General features: G+C 40.1%; 1 protein-coding gene across 1 annotated transcript in view; it reads left to right on the forward strand.

Moving 5' to 3' along the window:
• Positions 1-21,020, forward strand: part of FMN2 (formin 2) — a 322,361-nt gene that overhangs the window by 220,328 nt on the left and 81,013 nt on the right. Inside the window, exons 9-13 of the mRNA XM_032609063.1 lie at positions 10,848-10,939; positions 11,101-11,230; positions 12,280-12,426; positions 15,018-15,077; positions 15,216-15,336. Coding sequence (XP_032464954.1) covers positions 10,848-10,939; positions 11,101-11,230; positions 12,280-12,426; positions 15,018-15,077; positions 15,216-15,336 — 550 coding nt within the window. The remainder of the gene's footprint in view (positions 1-10,847; positions 10,940-11,100; positions 11,231-12,279; positions 12,427-15,017; positions 15,078-15,215; positions 15,337-21,020) is intronic.

Genomic DNA, 21,020 nt, shown 5'->3' on the forward strand with positions numbered 1-21,020 from the left:
AGCTAAAATTACTTTTATCACCACTAATAGGATTTTCCAAACTGGTGAACACTTGCTAAAATTGAGGTAAGGTTTTTCTTAGATATAACTGGTAGCTCCATTTCTGGAAAGCTATGTATATGGTGCCTATTAAAATATAATATTGAATATTTAATTAAATATTTAACATAATGTATATAGAAATAATAGTGTATATTAATACCTTGAAAAATAATTTATGCTTACACATTTTCTTTTCCAGTTATGCTCTTGTCTATAGTATGCTTCTAGGAAATGTGCTAGGTACCTATTGCTGCCCAGCCTTCCCCAGCAAGGAGGATATACTTTTGCGGGGTATGTGCAATATGCATAAATTTTTAATAATCATAAAGTAATTCAAGTGTTAACATTCAACGAAATAATAGTTTAGCACAATATATATCATAAGGCACTTTAAGTCCTATCTCCTAAAAAATAGTAGATATGAAGGCTGTTGGGTTTGGGGAGGGGAGATGTGGCATGTATGTAGCTGGGAGCACAGGTACTGCTTGAAAGACAAGAATAGAGGGATGATTGCTGTGTTATGCCTTTGCCAGAGTTCACACTTCGCTGAGAAATTCTGGTCCAATTACAGACTATTCAGCTCTCCTCGGGGGAAGTCTCTCCTGACACACATACATTAAAACTTTCCCAGCAATTTTCCGTGATAGCAGGCAGGCATTAGAGAAATGGTGCCGTTGGCTAGCAACCACGATGAATGTTCATGCCAAGCTGGTGCCGTAAATCTTTGCTGTACCTTCTTTTATTATACATATATATATATATATATGTATATATATATATATATATAAATTACATATATATATGTAATTTATTTATTTGTAAGTATATATGATTTTATTTTTTTAACATCTTTATTGGAGTATAATTGCTTTACAATGGTGTGTTAGTTTCTGCTTTATAACAAAGTGAATCAGTTATACGTATATATACGTCCCCATATCTCCTCCCTCTTGCGTCTCCCTCCCTCCCACCCTCCCTATCCCACCACTCTAGGTGGTCACAAAGCACCGAGATGATCTCCTTTTGCTATGTGGCTGCTTCCCACTAGCTATCTGTTTTACATTTGGTAGTGTATATATGTCCATGCCACTCCCTCACTTCGTCCCAGATTACCCTTCCCCATATCCTCAAGTCCATTCTCTAGTAGGTCTGTGTCTTTATTCCCGTCCTGCCTCTAGGCTCTTCATGACTTTTTTTTTTTTTTTTTAGATTCCATATATATGTGTTAGCATATGGTATTTGTTTTTGTCTTTCTGACTTACTTCAGACTGTATGACAGACTCTAGGTTCATCCACCTCACTACAAATAACTCAATTTCATTTTTTTTTATGGCTGAGTAATATTCCATTGTATACATATACCACATCTTCTTTATCCATTCATCTGTCGATAGACACTTAGGTTGCTTCCATGTCCAGGCTATTGTAAATAGAGCTGCAATGAACATTGTGGTACATGACTGTTTTTGAATTATGGTTTTCTCAGGGGCTATACCTTCTTTAAATCCCTTTTTCTGCTGATTGTAGAGGAGTGTACTTAGACTAGGAATGTAATAGTTTTTGTAGAAGAGTTGCAGGTTTGGCCTGTGAATGGTCATATAAGGTAGAGATATTTCAGTGGTAGCAAGTGTTGATTGTTGTAGGTACCTGCTAAGAGCCTTGGTTACTCCAAAGCAGAGAACTGACTTGAAATTATTCATGAACAGGAATAGCATTGGATGGTTTTGACATTCTGCTTGAGGGGTCCATCATCCTTCCCTCCTTGTTGCCCATGATTGCGATAACTAACATTTAGCTCAGCAATTAATCAATTAAAGGAGTAGTCAGATCTCTTCATAAGGATGTAAAATTCCTATCATTTTCCTTCACTGAACTTTGGGGGAAAAAAAAGTGTCTCCTGCCATTCCAGTAAGCAAAGCATGTTGCCCGCCGTCAAGCCATCAGCCACAGTGGCTGCCCCCGACATTTAGGGTGGAGAAAAATAGGACACTGGCCCCAGATGGCTGAGGTTCACATCAAAGGAATAATTTCAATGGGCCTAGACTCTGGCATCCTCCCATACACAGAAAAGCACTAACATCATTAACTTGAGATGTCTGTTTTTTGTGTTTAGCAGTAATGTTTTGATGTCCAACTACATGTTTTTTTTGTTTTCTTTCTTCAGCAAAAAACCCCTTACTTCTTTGGAACAGTTCCTCAGAGTATCTGAGAGGCTATATCCTGGGCTAGAGTCCTCAGTAAGGTCCCCGATTAAAACATAATCGTCAGCTTTTAGGTTGTGTGGGGCTTTTTTTCAGTTGACATTTAGGAAGTTGAATGATTCCAGATACATATTTGGCTCTGAAATCTTTGTTTACATACCAATATATGGTGATTTGCCAATATATGGTTAAGTGTTATCTCAGGCCCCCTGAAGAGCCATTCAGCCCTTGACATACAACTTGAGATTGCTATGTGTCTATGACCACCATTGCTATGTGTCCTTGACCATCATTTTGTAAATTCCCCTCAGCCCTTGGCATTTAACGAAATTCCAGTTGTTTGTTTTACCTGGGAGGAAAGATCTGTTGGACTGTAGTATGTTAGTCTGTGGACTATATAAAGTATATCTCTTGAAAAGCTAGTTTTCACGATTAGAGGAAATACAAGTCAACAAATAGTATAGAGACCACCCATAAAGTCTTGAATGTGTAATGTGTAAAAAGTATATTTTAAGTGGTTGTTTAATAATACAGAAGCATTTCCCCTTGAAATTGCTGAGACGTCCCTAGTCCAACACAGAAAAGGATATTTTATTTATAATGTATCTAACATGCATGTTTTTTATTCAAATAAAATGAGAGGAACTAACCATCGGATGGTTGTCAAATCAGACATTGGGGGTCAGGTACGTAACTAAATAGTTACAGGCTAAGGTGACAAATGCTGGGACAGAGTTCTGTGGAAAGAACAGGACAGTTGCTGAAGAGGTGACAGTTACTTGATTTGGGGAACCCTGAGTAATCTTCGTAGTGAGGCAAGGTTTGGGGCTGTTTGCAGATGTTCTTATAAGCTTGAGAGTAGAGATGAGGACTTTCCCAGCAGGTGGAGCAGAGTGATATGGGGTGAGGAATTTTGTGTTGGAGGAAGGAAGCTCACAGGAGAGTTGGAATTGGATTTGGGAGGGGCTGAGATTGACAGGGATGGATGTGGCGTTGAGATGGGAGAGGGAGAAGTCTGCTCCTGAGGTTTTTTCAGGGCTGATGAGCTAGGAAGTGTTGCCTAACAGGATGAGGGAGGGGAGAGACAGAAGTCCGCTTCTTTCCTGGGTGTTTGGACCAAGATTGGATATTCAAAGGAGGACGTATTTGGGGACATAAAGGAAAAGATGAGCAGTCGGCTGTGTTGATTTTTTCTTTTAAGTTTTTATTTTGAAATAACTGCAGATTCACAGGATACAACATACAGAGTACACAGAGGCCCTGTGTAGCCTTCATCCAGTTTTCCCCAGTGATAAGATCTTACAAAAGTGTAGTACAGTGTTAAAATCTGGAAATTGACATTGGTATGACCCATAGACCTTTTTTCGATTTTGCTGGTCCCTCATGCACTCCTTTGTGTGTGTGTGAGTGCGTGCATGCACATGTTTCTGTGTGTGTGTAGTTCTGTACAGTTTTATCATGTGTTGATTTGTGTAACCATTACTACAATCAAGATACAAAATTGTTGGGAATCCCCTGGTGGCCCAGTGGTTGGGAGTCGGTGCTTTCACTGCCAGGGCCCAGGTTTGGTCCCTGATTGGGGAACTAAGATCCCACAATCCCTGTGGCACAGCCAAAAAAAAAAAAAAAAAAAGATACAGAATTGTTCCACCTCTGCAGAGACCACTTTCCCCATTCCTAATCCCTGGCATTCACTATTCTGTTTTCCATCTCTGTAATTTTGTCATTTTGAGTGTTATATAAATGGAATCGTATAGGATGTAACCTGTAACCTTTTGATATTGGCTTATTTTTACTCAGTATAATTCCCTTGAGATCCATCCAAGTGTTGAGTGTATCAAAAGCTTATTTTTTTCCATTGCTGAATAGTACTCCATGGTGTGAACACTCCAAATTTGTTTCCTACATTGAGGGACATTTGGGTTTTCAGGTTTTGGCTATTACAAATAAAACTCCTATGAATATTCATATACATTAAGTTTTTGGTGTGGATATAAGCTTTCTCATCTTTGCGATAAATGCCCGGCATATGTTAAATGTATATTTAGAATGTATTTTTAGGAAGCTGCCAAACTATTCTCCAGAGCGTCCTCAGAAGCAATATGGGAGAGATCTAATTTTGCTGCATCCTTGGTGCTGTCACCATCTTTTAAGTTTTAGCTGTTGTAATAGGTAGGTGTATGGTAATATCTCACTGCGATTTTGATTTGCATTTTCCTAATGGCAAATGATCATTTTTTCATGTGTTTGTCTTCTGTGTGTTCTCTTTGGTGAGGTCCACGTCTTTTGCTCCTTTTCCAGTTAGATTGTAGGCTCACTGTCACCCCTCTGAGCCACCTCATTGTGCCTCATTGCTGCCGGGGGTGGGAGAAGTACCAGCTGCCCCCCAGACACTGGGGGGGAGGTCGGGGAAGAGTGTCGCTAAGTAGCATTGCCTCCTGCCAGCCAGCTTTACCACATTGCTGCCAGGTCGGGTGATGTTCGCTTCTCCACTCGGCCACACTGATTCCGCGAGGGGTCAGTTTTTCTCTTGGTTTTTGGCTCGAGTAGGACAAGTGTTAAGAATGAGGTTTTTTCTGCCAGACGTCCTTTGTCTAGAGATGGTCCTGCATCCAGGCCTTTCCAGCACCCCACTGGGGATGAAGGAGGAAAGAAAACACAGGGAGCTTATGGCTTTCCTCAGATTGTGAGGTTCCCGGCCAGTCAGCCTTCCCTGCATTTTTCATAGCTTTCCTATGTTTGTTTATAGTCTTAGTTCCAGGACTTTTAGTTGCAGGAATGACTGGCAAGGAATGGGGTGTCCTCATCTTGGCCCCATGTTGGTCTTCAAGGCCCTGGGCCCCTTCAGTAGGCAGCCTGGGGCTCAGTAGCACTTCTGTAAAAAAGACATCTGTGTCAGCCCCTTGACATCAGGAGACGATAGGTGAAGGCTTGGACCTTGGCACCCATGCTTACTGGTTGAGACCTGAGACTCAGCATTCTCATCATATGATGGGGGTGATGCTGTTGGTGATAATGATGCCTGTCAGGGCTCTGAGAGGACTACATGACATTGTACATGGAGAACCCTTTGCAGGGTGCCTGACTGTTATTAAGGGCTCAATAAATAGCTCTTGTTTTATCTACAGGTATAAGAGACTCTTGGCTCTAAGAAGATCATTTTTGAGCTTAGTGAGAGAACAAAAGCCAGATCGTGGGGATTCATAAACCAAGCCCAAGATGAGAAAAGTCAGTTTTCCTCCGAAATTCTGAGCTGGAGAAGGAGAGGGAGGGCTGTGAAGGGCTCAGGGAGTGATGGGTGGGGGAGAAGGGAGTTTGAGGCTCAGGTAGGAAAGAAAGCGCTGAGGGGAAGGGTGAGCGGAAAGAGGGAGAGATAATTACAGGTCAATTACAGGAAGAGGAAGGTTGCTGCTGATGCTGGATCAATAGCACAGGAGTAAAGAAAAGAAAACTCCTGGAGACCAGGCACAGTCTCCCCTCAACCGCCATCCAGCTGTCATCGACATCACCGGACATTGTGACCTTGACTTCTCCAAAGTCAGACACCCACTGTTTCAAGGCCTGGTGGTTACTGTTTCTATTTGCAGAAAGGGGAGAAAAGATGAGATTGAATGAGGAGATAGGACGTTAGGAAGAAATGAGTGACTTTGGAGTAATTTATATATAATAAACTCCATACATTTGTGATTATTTCATCAGATATTTATTAAACGTCTGCTTTATTTCAGGCATGTGCTCTGGTAGCAACGATGAAAACATTGACATTATCCTTGGGCTTATGGAGCTGTCTTTGTACTCTGGGAGCCACGCCTCCCAGACTCATTTCCAGTGGTGACGCCCAACGGGGTTGTGTCCCCAGGAGGACCCAGGCTGGTGAGGAGGTGAAGGGAGGCCTCCCCAGAGCAGAGAAGCAGGGGTGCTGAGGGGTGAGACTTGTGGGGAATGTTCCAGACACAAGGCACAGCGTCGGTGTAAGAGGAGTGGGATCCACTTGAGGAACTGGAGGAAAGCCAGTGGGGACAGAACCGCTCAGCAGGTGTGGGCAGGACACAAGATGGGGGCGGGCAGCGGGCCACAGGGGATTCGCGGGCACCCGGGGTCTGTGTGCTGATCTAAGAGTGAGGGTCAGCCGAGACGCAGGCGTGAGGAGTGGCGTCGAGCACAGGCTCCGGTCTGCATCTTTACAGAGTGACACTGCGTACCATGTAGGGCGGGTGTCATAGCTGGGGGCGGTGACAGGGGCCAGGCAGAATGGGCGGGAGGGTGGTGGCCCGGGCCGCACGACGGCATTGGGAGTGGTGGGGGAGAGCGGCTCTGAGGCTGGGTGACTCATCGGTGTCCGGCTGGGTGACTTGTTTCCACTTTGCTGTCATCAGGACCGCTAAGTATTTTGGGGAAGAAAACATGAGTTTGTTTTTAGACTTTTTTGTCCAAGGTGCCTCTGAGCTATGCAGGAGAAAATGTTGGGGAAGCAGTTGCTCGTGTGGACGTATGCAGGGGAAAACGGGCTGTCTCGGAAACGCGGGCTGAAGCCTTTTGTCGTGTGTGGGCGGGTGGGAGCGCGGGCCTGGCGGTGGGGACTGATGACGGCTGTCGGGGCTCCAGGGACAGGGGGTGTGATGCTGTGACCAGCGGGAGCCCATCCGGAGGCAGACATGAGGGCGAGGGCTGAGGCCAAGATTTAGCGATGAGACGTAGACTAGAAACACTGAGAAAATGGTAGAAACCGAATGGGGACTGGTGGGAGTCTGGCCTACACCGTGTTCCCACCTGTATCCCTTGGAACACCGGCTCCTTGGGAGTGTTTCTATCTTGTTCTTTCTGTTTCCCTTTCACATACATACTTTTTATGATCAATTAGGTATGAGGATAGCTGTTAAAATGAAATAGGTTTTTCAACAACATAACTTCTGAGAGTATTTATTTACCGTGTACCATACAGCATTTTTTTTTTTTTTTTGGCTGCACCGCACAGCATGTGGGATCCCAGTTCCCCGACTGGGGTTGAACCCCACCCACGCCCCCTGCAGTGGAAGCGCGGAGTCCTAACCACTGGACCTCCGGAGGAAGTCCTCACACAGCAATGCTTAATGAATCTCAGGACCCAAGTCAGTGTTCCCTGGAACCCCGCTTGAGAAACACTGGCTGAATGCCAGCAATAGACTCGGCATCAGGAAAGCACGTTACCCCTCTGAACAGCCTCTTCTCTCCCTGCACCCCCTGCTCCCCAGCCCCATCCTCTCTGGGAGCTACGGTTTTCCTCAGGAGTTGGAAGAGCAGCCTTCAGTTGCAGGGCATGTGGGTTTAGGGCCGCGGAGGTCAAAATACCTGGTGGAATCCGGGGCTGGCAGCCAGGAATCCAGGTCAGTTCTGGCCAGCGGTTGAGTGAGGATTGTGTCTGGGTGTTGGGTGCCATGAATCTTTGGTAACTGGTGAAAGCCTCCAACTTAGCAGCAGTAGATCTATTTCATTTTTAGGCAAAGAGGAACTCTTGAGAAAAGGAAATTCTGGTACAAACCTGCATATAATCGGGGTGGGAGTGGGAAGGGGGAGTGTGCAGTAAGTAAAGGAAGGTAGTAACCAAAAGACAGCCCCTGTGCTGGAGACTGAAATGATCTGGGCTTGTGAGACTGGGAGAGGGAAGCCTTGCTACCTGAATGTTTGGAACTTGGAAATTCCTTTATGTTGTTCATTGGTATGTGAGTGTGTAGTTACTTTGCCCGTGTGTCTTTGGCCATAAGGAAAAATGAACCTATTTCGATAGATAACTCTCATCACCACTGGTAGAGTGGTCACTAGTGGTCCCCTTCTTATAAAGGGTTATGTATAGTTTTAAAAAGCAGTGGGGGGGCTTCCCTGGTGGTGCAGTGGTTGAGAGTCCGCCTGCTGATGCAGGGGACGCGGGTTCGTGCCCCGGTCCCGGAGGATCCCACATGCCATGGAGCGGCTGGGCCTGTGAGCCATGGCCGCTGGGCCTGCGCGTCCGGAGCCTGTGCTCCACAACGGGAGAGGCCACGACAGTGAGAGGCCTGCGTACCGCCAAAAAAAAAAAAAAAAAAACCAACGAAAACGCAGTGGAAGATTGCTGTAGCAGGGTTGAGCAAATAAGAGTGGTGTTATGAGCAACATGATGTGTCGTGTGGTGGGATTTTCCTTGAATCTGAAGCCCAGCGTATATATTTTTATCTCCAGTGTCTGGTGTAGTGCCTGGTAAACAGTCCGTCTTTGATTGAATCGGTGGATGAATAAATCCCTAAAATTCATCCTTTTTAAAGCCCGACCCTGATGATTACTTCAAACTGGTGGACCAGAGAAGAACCCTTGAGACTAACTTCATTTTGGGGGTCAAACAAAGCCAGAATTATGGAGGTGACCTCTGAGTTCTGGTACAGATTTGTAGTCAATAGTTTGACATAGTTGATGGTTGCTGATAAGAGTAAGAATTTGGGGCCTTAACGGGTAGAAAATAACTGACTTTTGCTGGATCCCACATGTTTGGCAAGGAGAAAGCCAATGGGCAAGAAGAAGCAGTTGGTCTTGGTGTACTGATGAATAGCAGAATTTGTAGATTTGATAAATATTGCTTAAAAACCTACGATGTTTTAGTCCTACTTCTTGTACCTTTACACACATAAGTATTCCTGTGTAAGAGGTGAATGATAGATACCCAAAAGAGTTGTGTGGAATGGATGTACAGGTGAGTGAAGTCATATGTACTTTTGCTGGGCATAGCTTTCTTATTTCTTTATCTACCTGTTTGTGTCTTAGCATTTGAAATGACTCATTCTGTCTCCTGCAGGCATAGGTATCTATTTTGGATTCAAATTACCTCATAAGGATTCTCATTGTACTCTCGGGATGATGCTGAGCAGTTGGCATTGTATCATCATGTCCTCACTAGTTCTTATTTCAAGTGTCCTGTCATTAGATTTCGTCCTTTTACCTCCCTCTTCTCCCCAGAACTGGAGGCCTTCTATTTTCATAGTCAATTACTGATTTAATTTTTCAATGTTTTAAAAAAATTACTGACTGCTAACTGCACAGTCACCCCTCGGTATCTGCGGGGGCTTGGTACCAAAATCCGCAGACGTTTAAGTCCCTTAAATGAAGTTGTGCAGTACTTGCATATAACCCCACACACCCTCCCGTATACTTTAAATCACTCGATTACTTATGATGCCGTGTAAGTGCTGTGTAAAACGTTGATGCAGCACAGTGAATCCAAGTTTGCTGTTTGGAACTTTATGGAATTTTCCCCACATGTTTTGGATCTGCATTTGGTTGAATCCACAAATGCGGAACCCACGATACTGAGGGCTGACCATACAGTAGTGAACCATACCAGTCACTAGGACAAGACATGGCCTTCCTCCTCCAGAAGCTTGTAGGCACGTGTGTGCATCACCAGTGAGACACTGTGGTACGTGTAGCACGACACAGAGTGAACACAAGGTTCCGTGCTGTTCTAGAGAGAGACTGGTTATAATGGGGTCGAGGTGGGCAAGGCAGGCTTTGTGGTGGACGTCATACCTTTACTTCTCAGTATCCTTTTTGTCACATTACATTCCGGAAGCAAAACTGATCAAACCCTCAGAAGATCTACCGATCAGTCATCAAGTCTTTCCATGCTAAAAGAAGCTTCCTTGGAGAAACTAGTCTTTTCTAGTTAATCCCATCTATAGAAAAACCTGCATTTCAGAACAATCAGTGAATTCAAAACAGAACATTCTTTGTTTAGAGGAAATCTGTAGTCTCTAGAAATTGATCAGGTTCTGTCATCTACAGCAGTTTATGGCTGAGCTGCTTTTCTGTGTAAACAACAAATAATGGTTGAAGGGATTTTAATATCGGAGGACTAGACTCAAACCCAAGATACGGTGGTCTACTCAAACTTGTTAATGCACTTAGACAATATAGTATTTTGGCTGTTTTGAAACATCTTTTTGAATTACAGAGACAAGACTGAAAATAAAATCATCCAAATTCTCCACAAAGAGTAAGTTTGTGTCTCTTGAAGCCTATAAAATCTTCTACCTTATGTCAAAATGCACAGGATCCCCTCCTATAAAGAAACAAACTTAGAACAAAACATTTTTAGCTTGAGATTTTAAAAGGTGAAAGAAGACACCTAGAAAGAAAAGCCTAGAGCCATTTTTGTATCAAAAAGGAAATTCAGAAGAATCAAAATCTTTTATTTTTGTTCCGTGACTTAATAATTCAATTGTACTGTTCTTTCCCCAAAACAGATATAAACAATGATTGCAGTAGTTAAATAGGTACTTTTCCCTTTAAAAATCTTTAACAGCTTTAGGATCAAATTACTTCCAAATCTAACTTGATTAATTTCTGAATAAGAAATGACACTTTAAAATTAATTTCTTGCATTCTAGAGGGTACTATAAACTGCTAAAAAACAGGAGAGGGAAACTGTTGTTTTAAAACATGCTGGAATAAATATTTTGCATGTCACTAACAGACAATAACATTTGGAAGATTTGGAGATGATCTTTACTTCAAACATGCTAAGAAATATGAAAATATATAGAGTTTTGCTGTATTTGAGATCATCATTATCTAAAAACCACTTGGCTTTTGTTGTTCCAGAGAGCACAGTCAGATGAACTGGAAAAAATTGAAAAACACGGCCGGTCCTCCAAAGACAAGGAAAACACCAAGTCTCTGGACAAACCTGAGCAGTAAGCAGGGCTTCGGCCCCGCGGGCGGCGTCCAGGCCACGGGGGGCTCTTTCCATTCAGAAAATGAAGTACCTTCTGTGCATCAGTATCATGAATGATGTGAGGATGAACGTGTTTATGTGCATCATCTTTTTCCTCTTAACTTGGCTTTATTTCCTTAGGTTCCTTTACGAACTGTCACTAATCCCCAACTTTTCAGAGCGAGTCTTTTGTATCCTGTTTCAGTCCACATTTTCAGAAAGCATTTGCTCAATTCGGCGCAAACTGGAGCTGCTACAGAAGTTGTGTGAGGTGGGTGCTGGTCCATCGGGGGCTGTCGCTTGGGTTCTGATAATTGTGTTCAGTCATGTTCGTATTTCAAACGAGTTTTCTTTTATTTACCATAAATACTCATAAAATTTGAAGGATAGCGGTCCCACCAGAGAGAATGTATGATGACTGAGCATCAAGGTCAAAGCAAATGTGCAGGAGGGCGAGTGGACCCGGGACAGCGCTGCTGGGGCACGGTCACTGGGCGTCCACCCACGCAGGCTTCTGTCCCCCTGCTTTTGCCAAAGCACAATATTCCCTTGTCATGGGCCTCTCCTCCATCAGACTGCCAGCCAAAAGCCACATGAAGACATTTTCTTTATTTTCCTCCATTTTGGGGAGGGCCCCTCAACAAATTGTTAGTGATTCAAACCAAATGCTTCAGGAACAGCTGTATGACTCGACAGAAGATAAATATTCTTCTGAAAACAAAGAACAAATGCTTGGCAGAAATTACCAATATTAACATTTAAAACGAATTGTCAAAATGGCACCATTCTTTCTGGCTATGGTAAATCATTTTGAAAAGTAGTAAGATGTCATGAAAGACACATTTTCAGAGGAAGTGATGTGCAAATTCAACTTAAACTGTGTGTTTTGGAAGAAGTGAGTATGAACCTTTCAGGGATAAATCTAAATTTGGAAATTAAACTTTATCACTACGTTTTGGTAGTTATACCTTATGCCAAAAATGTGCGTGGCACAGAGGCAGGTACAGTTAGGCCGATGGCAATGATATTATTTTGTGGTGGTTCTCATATCACAGCCGTATTTGTTTTCCATGCAGTTACATCACAGAAATGACCTAGGCTGGTACGTCTCAGCTACAGAAGCACAACCTGCATGCTTGTGGGTGGTACAACTTTTTCTAAGTTATCTTTGGAGACACTGCTCTTAAATATACTAAAATGAGCACTGATGAAGTTTGGATGTGACCCCAAATTATTAGTATAATATGAATATCTGCCACTGACTTAAGGTAATTCAGATAAGACTGTGAGTGAGAGATTCTTCTTTATCCTGTTTTACAGACATTAAAAAATGGCTCAGGGGTCATGCAAGTTTTGGGTTTGGTTCTTGCCTTTGGCAACTACATGAATGGTGGAAATAAGACTCGGGGACAGGCAGATGGTTTCGGGTTAGACATCCTCCCAAAGCTGAAAGACGTCAAAAGCAGTGTAAGTATTTCGGGTGAGTGAATGTAGCACACTGAGGACTGGGCATCTTGTTGAGTAGTAAGTTTGACTGTAAACCAGTGTGGTAAATCTTTATGTCCCAAGGTAAAAATTTCCTTTGTGTTCTAAGCTAGACCAAAGTAGTGGCCACCATGTATTTGTGATCTAGAGAAGAATAGTGTTTCCTAAAGTGAGTAATTTTGAATCCTGTGTCTAATGAATAATTGAGAAGACTATTTTAAAATAAAAATAATTGCTTTTTATTCCCCATGTTTGCTAATATTTATCCTTTTGGATCTGAGGACTAGTTGATTTCTATAAATTAGACAGTGTATCCGTCCCTTTCTTCTCTCCATGTTAAGCAGTGGAGGCCAACAGGCCCATGTTTTAAAAAGAAAACAAAGACGAGTGAAAGTAGTTAATAAATAAAATTTAAAAGATGACCCTGTGTTTCTCTGTATCATCCTCTCCTTGATACTGGTATATATGGGAACATCTAAGCCCTTTTGCAAACCTAATTATTATTTTTTATTCTACTTCTGTAGTTGTGTGTGTTTAAAATTAACGTCTAAGAGATTATGAGAGTGTCAGTAGAAATATAACATCAGGGAAACCACCACAGTGGTCAGAGTTAAAGCCTGACATTGTAAACTTAGAAAATAATAGAATTCTGTTTCTCTGATAAAGAGTCCTCACAAAGAACTATATGATGAAGGAAATTATGAAGGGAATGTTTTTAAAATATTGAGTTTAAGTGAACAATTGGCCTATAACAATGAAATTACAGAGAATCGGCCCTCCTAGATAAGGCAACAATCTCCCTGATAGAAGGGAGATACTTTTTTTGCTTTTTTTTGCCAGTCAACAACTCACTGGTTTATTCATTCATATCCACTCATATGTTCATTTAACATCCCTTCTTCGGACTTCTATGAAATGCCAGACAGTGTGCTTTTCCATAATTGGGAAAAACATAGTCCTTGCTTGGAACACCAACAGCATATATTTTTTGTGATTTTTATGGTTATATTTCTTCAAATGATGTTTTATTTGTATGAAATACATTTTCATATGAACCTCCAATATGTCAACATGATAAATCATTTATTCAAAAACAAAAGGTTTTTTTCTAAACACATGATAGTTTTTGAATAGTTCTTACAGCTAATTGTTGGACTGAAACAAGTAGTTTTCGTAAATAACATTGGAATACAAATAGCATCAATATAATGTTACTTATCAAAATGAATCTGAAATAGATTCTGATGATCATAATTATATATGAATAAGGGTTTTTTTTGTATTGATTGATATATCTTATTCAATCCTCCTATAAGTTAAATTTCGTTAATTTAAATAATTAAGGAATAATCTGGAAAAAATAATCAAGAAGCAAGTTTTTAAAAAATAATTTCACTTGCATTCTCACAAGAGCTATATGCAAAGTCTATTTGGTTCTTGCTGTATAAAATGAAGATAACTATATCTGTATAGTTATATAGACCTGCGTAGATGGAGCTGTTCCTTGGATCAGTCAGAATTAACTTCTGCTCAGCACGCCTGTCAGCAGGCATTTAATGTGTTTTGTTAATTGATTTAGGTATTGCTGGTCATTTCACTGATTTGCAAGTTAGGAAAGACAAAGGAAGTCAGGTGCTTAAATCATTTTACAAGCACTCCTGTTTCTAATAAATGTATTACTTTTATTATTATAGCTATATATTTCCGTGTAATATATGTATATAGAAATATATATGGGAAGTCTAATAGATATATTATCACGTCATGTCAAACTTGATTATAAAGGGATGTTGTTCTTTTATTATCAGTGGGGGAAAAATCATGGTTAGATTGAACATTCCAGAAAACAAAGTTTGTATTATAGGGTGTATTTTTAAAATATGTATTTGGTTTCACACATTCAGATTATCTAATACGAATTTTGAGCAATGAAAAAAAAAAAAATTAATTCCTCTAAATATGCCAGAAAGAAGGTGGAAAGCTATTCTTTGAAGATTGTTAGATATGAAACATTTTTTTTCTTTAGAACTACATATATTACATTATTTATAGCTGCATGGATATTAATTCCTAAATCTCAGTTGCTGACATAATTTATAATACGCATTTGCATTTTTAAAGCTCCAGCTTACTTGAAATAATACTTAAAATTTCTTAATCTACATACTAACAAGCCTCAATCAAACTTCCTGTTGGAGTGGTCCCTCTTGGTCCAACCATGCAGAAATGCTGGTGATGTTTAGTCATTTCAGTTTAGATAGTAGTTATACCTTTCAATAATAAAACATAAAATTAATGAACTAATTGTCTGGTCGAGGAGGGTGAAAACAGAAAGGTGGATACATCTGAGACCCCACCCTGAAACAGCTGTGCTTCCACGTGGGGCTTAGGTGGGAACAGTGGGGAAAACAAGACCGTCTGGACCGGTAAAGTAAGAAGAAACAGAGAACTTCACCTTCCATCCCAAATATTCTCATCTACATGTGTGGATTTACTGGAGTGAATTTAATTTAACATTGTATATTTAATAATTTAAAAAATATATTTCTACTCACTTTGGTCTCTCTGTCTAGGACAATAGCAGAAGCCTTTTGTCATATATCGTTTCCTACTATCTTCGCAATTTTGATGAGGTGAGACAGTTTTTACATAGAGTCACATCTTGTTATTCCTCATTGTTGAGTGATTTGGCCGTGTTTGTCTTCGTTTTGTCATTGCTGCTGTTGCTCAGTCCTCATTCATTTATACGTTCTGTGCTTCCTGCTGATCAGGATGCTGGGAAGGAACAGTGTGTGTTTCCACTGCCCGAACCCCAGGACCTCTTTCAGGCCTCACAGATGAAGTTTGAAGACTTTCAAAAAGACCTCAGAAAACTCAAGAAAGACCTGAGAGGTAACTTACAATGTTAAAGAAACTCATGGTTGTTATTTATGCTTTTTTAATGAGGACAGATTTTTCAGTGTTTTTAAAGAAAGTAAAACCTTTTACATCCATGTAAACATTTGTGTGTGTGTGTGGCAAAAGAAAAATTTTACCAAAAATCTTATTCTTTTGTTGTTTACAAAGTTATGTGTATTAGGAATTTAGTTATTGAAATAGCATCTTGGTTATTTGAATAGCAGCCTCTTTCATCAGGGGCAGATTTGACTGTCTTGCTTTCACTTTATAGCCGAGAACATTTGTACATTTATCATGTCGTTGTTAAAAGATACATATTCCCTCCTACCCACACTTGCTATACTTGTCTGAGATTTTGTGGCGTGTAAACTTTCCTGGGAAGAAAACATCTTTTTTCACATATTTGGTCAAAAAACACGTGCATGTGTAATGCTTTTTTGTTAGTTGAAAAGCCGTATATCAAATCATTTTGAAGAGAGTTTGAAATTCTTCAAAATGGTAAATTTAAAGAAAAGAACAAAAGCAAGTAGTTTACAGTTTTGGTTTTTTTTTTTTTTTTGTAGATAAAATCCCTTTCATCCCCTTCCCCTGCCTTTTTAAATGAAGTACAATTGGCTCACAATATTATATTAGTTTCAGGTGTACAACAATATATCTTCATCTATTATGTACCAAAGTTATTACAGTATTATTGACTTTATTCCCTATGCTTTACCTTACATCCTTGTGACTTATTCATAACTACCGGTTTGTACCCCTAATCCCCTTCACCTATTTCACTCATCCCTTTTACTTTCTTTTCATGAGGTTTCTTCTTGCTGTGAAGTTGAGAACACCTCAGCTGTCGATTTAAGCATCTTTCTAACTCTTTAAGCACAGACAGGGATGGAGTAAATTTATGTGAGATTTTCATTTCATGTTGTATCACTATATGAGAAGAGGCTTGGTTACCCCAGAAACCAAAAGATGATAAAACTTTTTAAGAGATTCTATCCCAGTGTTGAAATGCTTATCTAAAGATACTTATCTGTAATCAGATTTATGGAGTTGTTATATTCTGGTCACAGATGCGTTTATATGGATTTAAATCAACATAGTAACATTATATAATTTGCCCGTAGTTCCTAAATACTTAACATTTATTATGGGCCTGATGCATGAAAGGCCTTTGCTAGGTGCTGTGGGTACCACAGATACAATCGTCACTGTCAAGGAGGGGTGAAGTCCTGCCGTTTAGATGCTCCCCTGAGAGCATCAAATATGGGTGCTCATGGATAGAGCCTAAGAATGACTGCCTGTTTTTAAATAAATAACGATTAAAACTATGTTACAATTGTGTAATGCTACATTAATGTATCTAAGTATGATTTCTTAAAGCAATACAAAACGCAAACCATTCATGTGTAGTATTTATCATACTTCAAAATTTAGCCAGGTATCTTGGTTTGCTTATGAAATTCTTCTTCTCCTTGTTTTTGTTCTTCTTTCTTCTCCTTCTCCTTTTTCTTCTTCTCCTTTTTCTTCTTCTTTTCTCTCTCCACACCCCCCCCCCCCCCCCCCCCGCCATGCGGTGCTGGGCATTTCTGGGGTTTCTGGAAAATACTTAACACTTTCATCACTTCAGTCTTGCAAAGCAGTATTTCATAGTTTACACATGATTTTATAAACAGGTGGAATGGTGATCTCATGAACAGGGGATTTATGTTGACTTTGGTTGGTGCTTCCCTTTGGAATGTTTTCTCATTCACGTTTCGTATCTACATGCTTTCTCACTATGGTTACATGAGGTCATGAAAATGGCAGATTCTCACAAGACACAGAGCTAAAAAGAGAAATTTTTTTTGAGAGGTATTAATTACCTTAAAATAATGTTCACTTTGATAAATGTAGCCTGATAAATGTAGCCTAATAATTATTCCTTTCAAGTGATCAAATTAAGTAATTCATTTCAGAATATTCAAGTAGCCTGTCCACATTTTTTTTCAGAAGCAAGTTTTTTTAAGAAGACTTAGAAAATGATATGATATATGTAGAAAGTTTTCACAATATTTTCCATATAATAAGTATCCAAAAATATTAGTTATTTATAATAAGGAAAAATAGAATAAAGAGTGTGACTAGTTTGATAAAGACAGATAAGTTATAACCATTTGGTCACTCATCTTCTGGCTCTGTCACTGTTTCTGCCTCTGCTTCTAGACTTAATTTTCATTTCAAAAGAAAGACCAAGAAATAATGCGTCATGGCTCAGACAACCGAACCTCATTTTAGCATTTTGTAAGAGCACCCGCTGTGTTTGGTGTCTGTACTTGTTCCCAAGATTCCTGCAGCTCCTTGGTGCTCCCCTGACTGTCCGAGCTCAGAGACAGGTAGCTTTTGTTCTCTCCTGGCCGTTAGCAGCTTCTCTTTTTTTTATTTATTTTATTTTAACATTTGAGACAGTTTTTATTAAATATAAGCAAAGTAAAGCAAGCAAGCTCTAAGAAGGCAGGACGACATAAGGGCATTTTCTTTGGATGGTGTACAGCACCATTAAAATTAACTTAGATTTTAAAAAACCATGAGTGCAGATGGCTAACTACATTTTGTTTCCCTTAGTAGTTTTAAGATCTACCTAGTCATGAATTTATTATTTAAGGAATGTTTCTTCTCCAGAATATAAGAACATGATAACCAAATAAATTTATTTAGGAAAGCACTGTACGATAAAATTTAACTTATTCTTTTCCATGTCAAGATGTTCTCCACATCTTCCACATTATGCATTAATAAAACTAATGTAGGGTAAAACCTTCACTCCAATCCCACAGATCACCTTATGTGGTTAATACTGTTTTCCAAAAACAAGCAGAACAAGCAGCAGAGTTGTTTACTCCTTTTAGACATTTAGCTTTAAAACCATTAATTTTAATCAAAGTAAAATTGTTCTAAGAAAGCTATTCAACATATCCAGAAATAGAACCCCATTTTCTCTCTTAGCATCACCCCAGAGTATTAGTTAAGAACCACCTGCTAAGCTATAATACTAGTGCCAGAGACTCATTAGTTACTGGTCTCACCATAGGTCAATTGCTGGTTTGAGCAAAAGAGCTTAAATTATTTGAGATTAACATTATTAGTAGCCTCCCAAAAGCATGACTACGAATACTTTCATTCACAATGCTAGACAAGGTATCAATATTTCTATCTTTCCCCTTTGAAAAGAGTATTGTTTTAAAATATTTTGGCTGTCAAAACTTGTAGCAGCTTCTCTGGATGCCAAGTGATGGCTTCTGTTCCAGTGCCTTTCTTGGGTCAAAACAGTCCCACTCGCCACATGACTCAACTCTGTGTGCACTGAGCATGGAGTAATTAAGTTCCTGGAACTGGGCAAGAATGTTCTCACGCACATTCCTCCCTGAATCCTCTACCCTCCCCCACCTTCAGTATTTGACTTGAAAGTGTTTAAAATTCATTACCTATATCTTTCACAGATGTTGAAATAATGTTTGTATCCAGACATATTTAGGAAAAATCAGTCCTTAAACTTGTTTGTATTGATTTATATTTGTTTGTAACAATTGTATTTATCATTGTAAATTTCTGATTTTATTTATTTTTGTTCAAGGAAAGAAAAAAATGATGTTATAAACTCAATTCAAATGCAACCAATAGCTTTTTTAAAATATTTTTTATTATGATTTTAAAATGAATATCAGTTCCATCAGAACACTGAAAATGCAAACAGGAAAATACATTATTTATGTCAGCATAAATAAGCAATAAACAATTTACAATAGGAACAGAAAACAGTTTTATCTGAGCCAAACTGAGGGCTATAGCCTGGAAGACAAAATGTCAAGAAGCACTTCAATTGTGTTTTGCTGGACTACAAAATGGGGAAGGCTTATACGGGCAAACACTGCAAAATTATGTGATTTGTTTGTTAAGAATTAGGATTGGAGGGGCAAGAAGTGAGGGTGTTTGTTAAGCAAGGACCCATGGGCTCCAAAATGGTTGCTTAGTTACAAGGGAAAACCTTGAGACCATAAGGTTGGCAGCTGCCAGCAGGTACTATTTGGAGAATGATTGCTGGTGTCCTTGAGTTTGATACAGTGCAGAAAATTCAAGTTCTTGGGATTTCCCTGGTGGCCCAGTGGTTAAGAATCTGCCTGCCAATGCAGGGGACACGGGTTCGAGCCCTGGTGTGGGAAGATCCCATATGCCGCGGAGCAGTTAAGCCCCATGCGCCACAACTACTGAGCCTATGCTCTAGAGCCCGTGAACCGCAACTACTGTGCCCACGTGCCACAACTGCTGAAGTCCGTGTGCCTAAAGCCTGTGCTCTGCAACAAGAGAAGCCACCACAATGAGAAGCCTGTGCACTGCAGTGAAGAGTAGCCCCAGCCCACCACAACTAGAGAAAGCCCAGCAACGAAGACCCAACACAGCCAAAAAGAGATAAATAAGTTAATTAATTAATTAATTTTAAAAAAGAAAATTCAAGTTCTCAGTAATACAGGAACATGTCTGAAACCATACGTACAATCACACTAATGAAAGAAATTGAAGACAACACAAACAGGTGGAAAGATGTACCAGATTCTTAGATTGGAAGAATTAACATTGTTAAAGTGACCATACTATTCAAGTCAATCAACAGATTCAGTGCAATCCCTATCAAAATACCAAGGGCATTTTTCACAGAACTAGGGCAAATAATTTTAAAATTTGTATGGAAACACAAAAGACCCCAAATAGCCAAAACAATCTTGAGAAAGAAGAACAGAGCTGGAAGAATCATGCTCCCTGACTTCAGAGTATACTACAAAGCCTACAGTATTCAAATCAGAATGGTACTGGCACAAAAACAGAAATATAGATCAATGGCACAGGATAGAAAGCCCAGAAATAAACCCATGCACGTATGGTCAATTAATCTACAACAAAGGAGGAAAGAATATACAATAGAGAAAAGACAGTCTCTTCAATAACTGGTGCTGGGAAAACTAGACAGCTACATATAAAAGAATGAAATTTAGAGCATTCTCTAACACCATCTACAGAAATAAACTCAAAAGCAGTTAAAGGCCTATGTGTAAGAACAGAAACCGTAACACTCCTAGAGGAAAACATAGGCAGAACACTATGACGTAAATTGTAGTAATATTTTTTTTGGATCTGTCTCCTAAAGCAAAGGAAATAAAAGCAAAAATAAACAAATGGGACCTAATTAAACTTAAAAGCTTTTGCACAACAAAGGAAACTATCGATGAAATGAAAAGACATCTTACAGTATGGGAGAAAACATTTGCAAATGATATGACCAGTAAGGGGTTAATATCCAAAGTATATTAACAGGGACTTCCCTGGTGGTACAGTGGTTAAGAATCCACTTGCCAATGCAGGGGACACAGGTTCGAGCCCTGGTCCGGGAAGATCCCATGTGCCGCAGAGCAACTAAGCCCGTGTGCCACAACTACTGAGCCTGTGCTCTAGAGCCCAGGAGCCACAACTACTGAGCTCACATGCCACAACTACTGAAGCCCATGTGCCTAGAGCCCGTGCCCTGCAACAAGAAAAGCCACCGCAATGAGAAGCCCACGCACCACAACAAAGAGCAGCCCCCGCTCCCCGCAACTAGAGAAAGCCCGCGTGCAGCAACAAAGACAAAATGCAGCCAAAAATTAAAAAAGAAA

Source organism: Phocoena sinus, chromosome 16, assembly GCF_008692025.1.
Source record: "Phocoena sinus isolate mPhoSin1 chromosome 16, mPhoSin1.pri, whole genome shotgun sequence".
Classification (NCBI taxonomy): Eukaryota; Metazoa; Chordata; class Mammalia; order Artiodactyla; family Phocoenidae; genus Phocoena; species Phocoena sinus.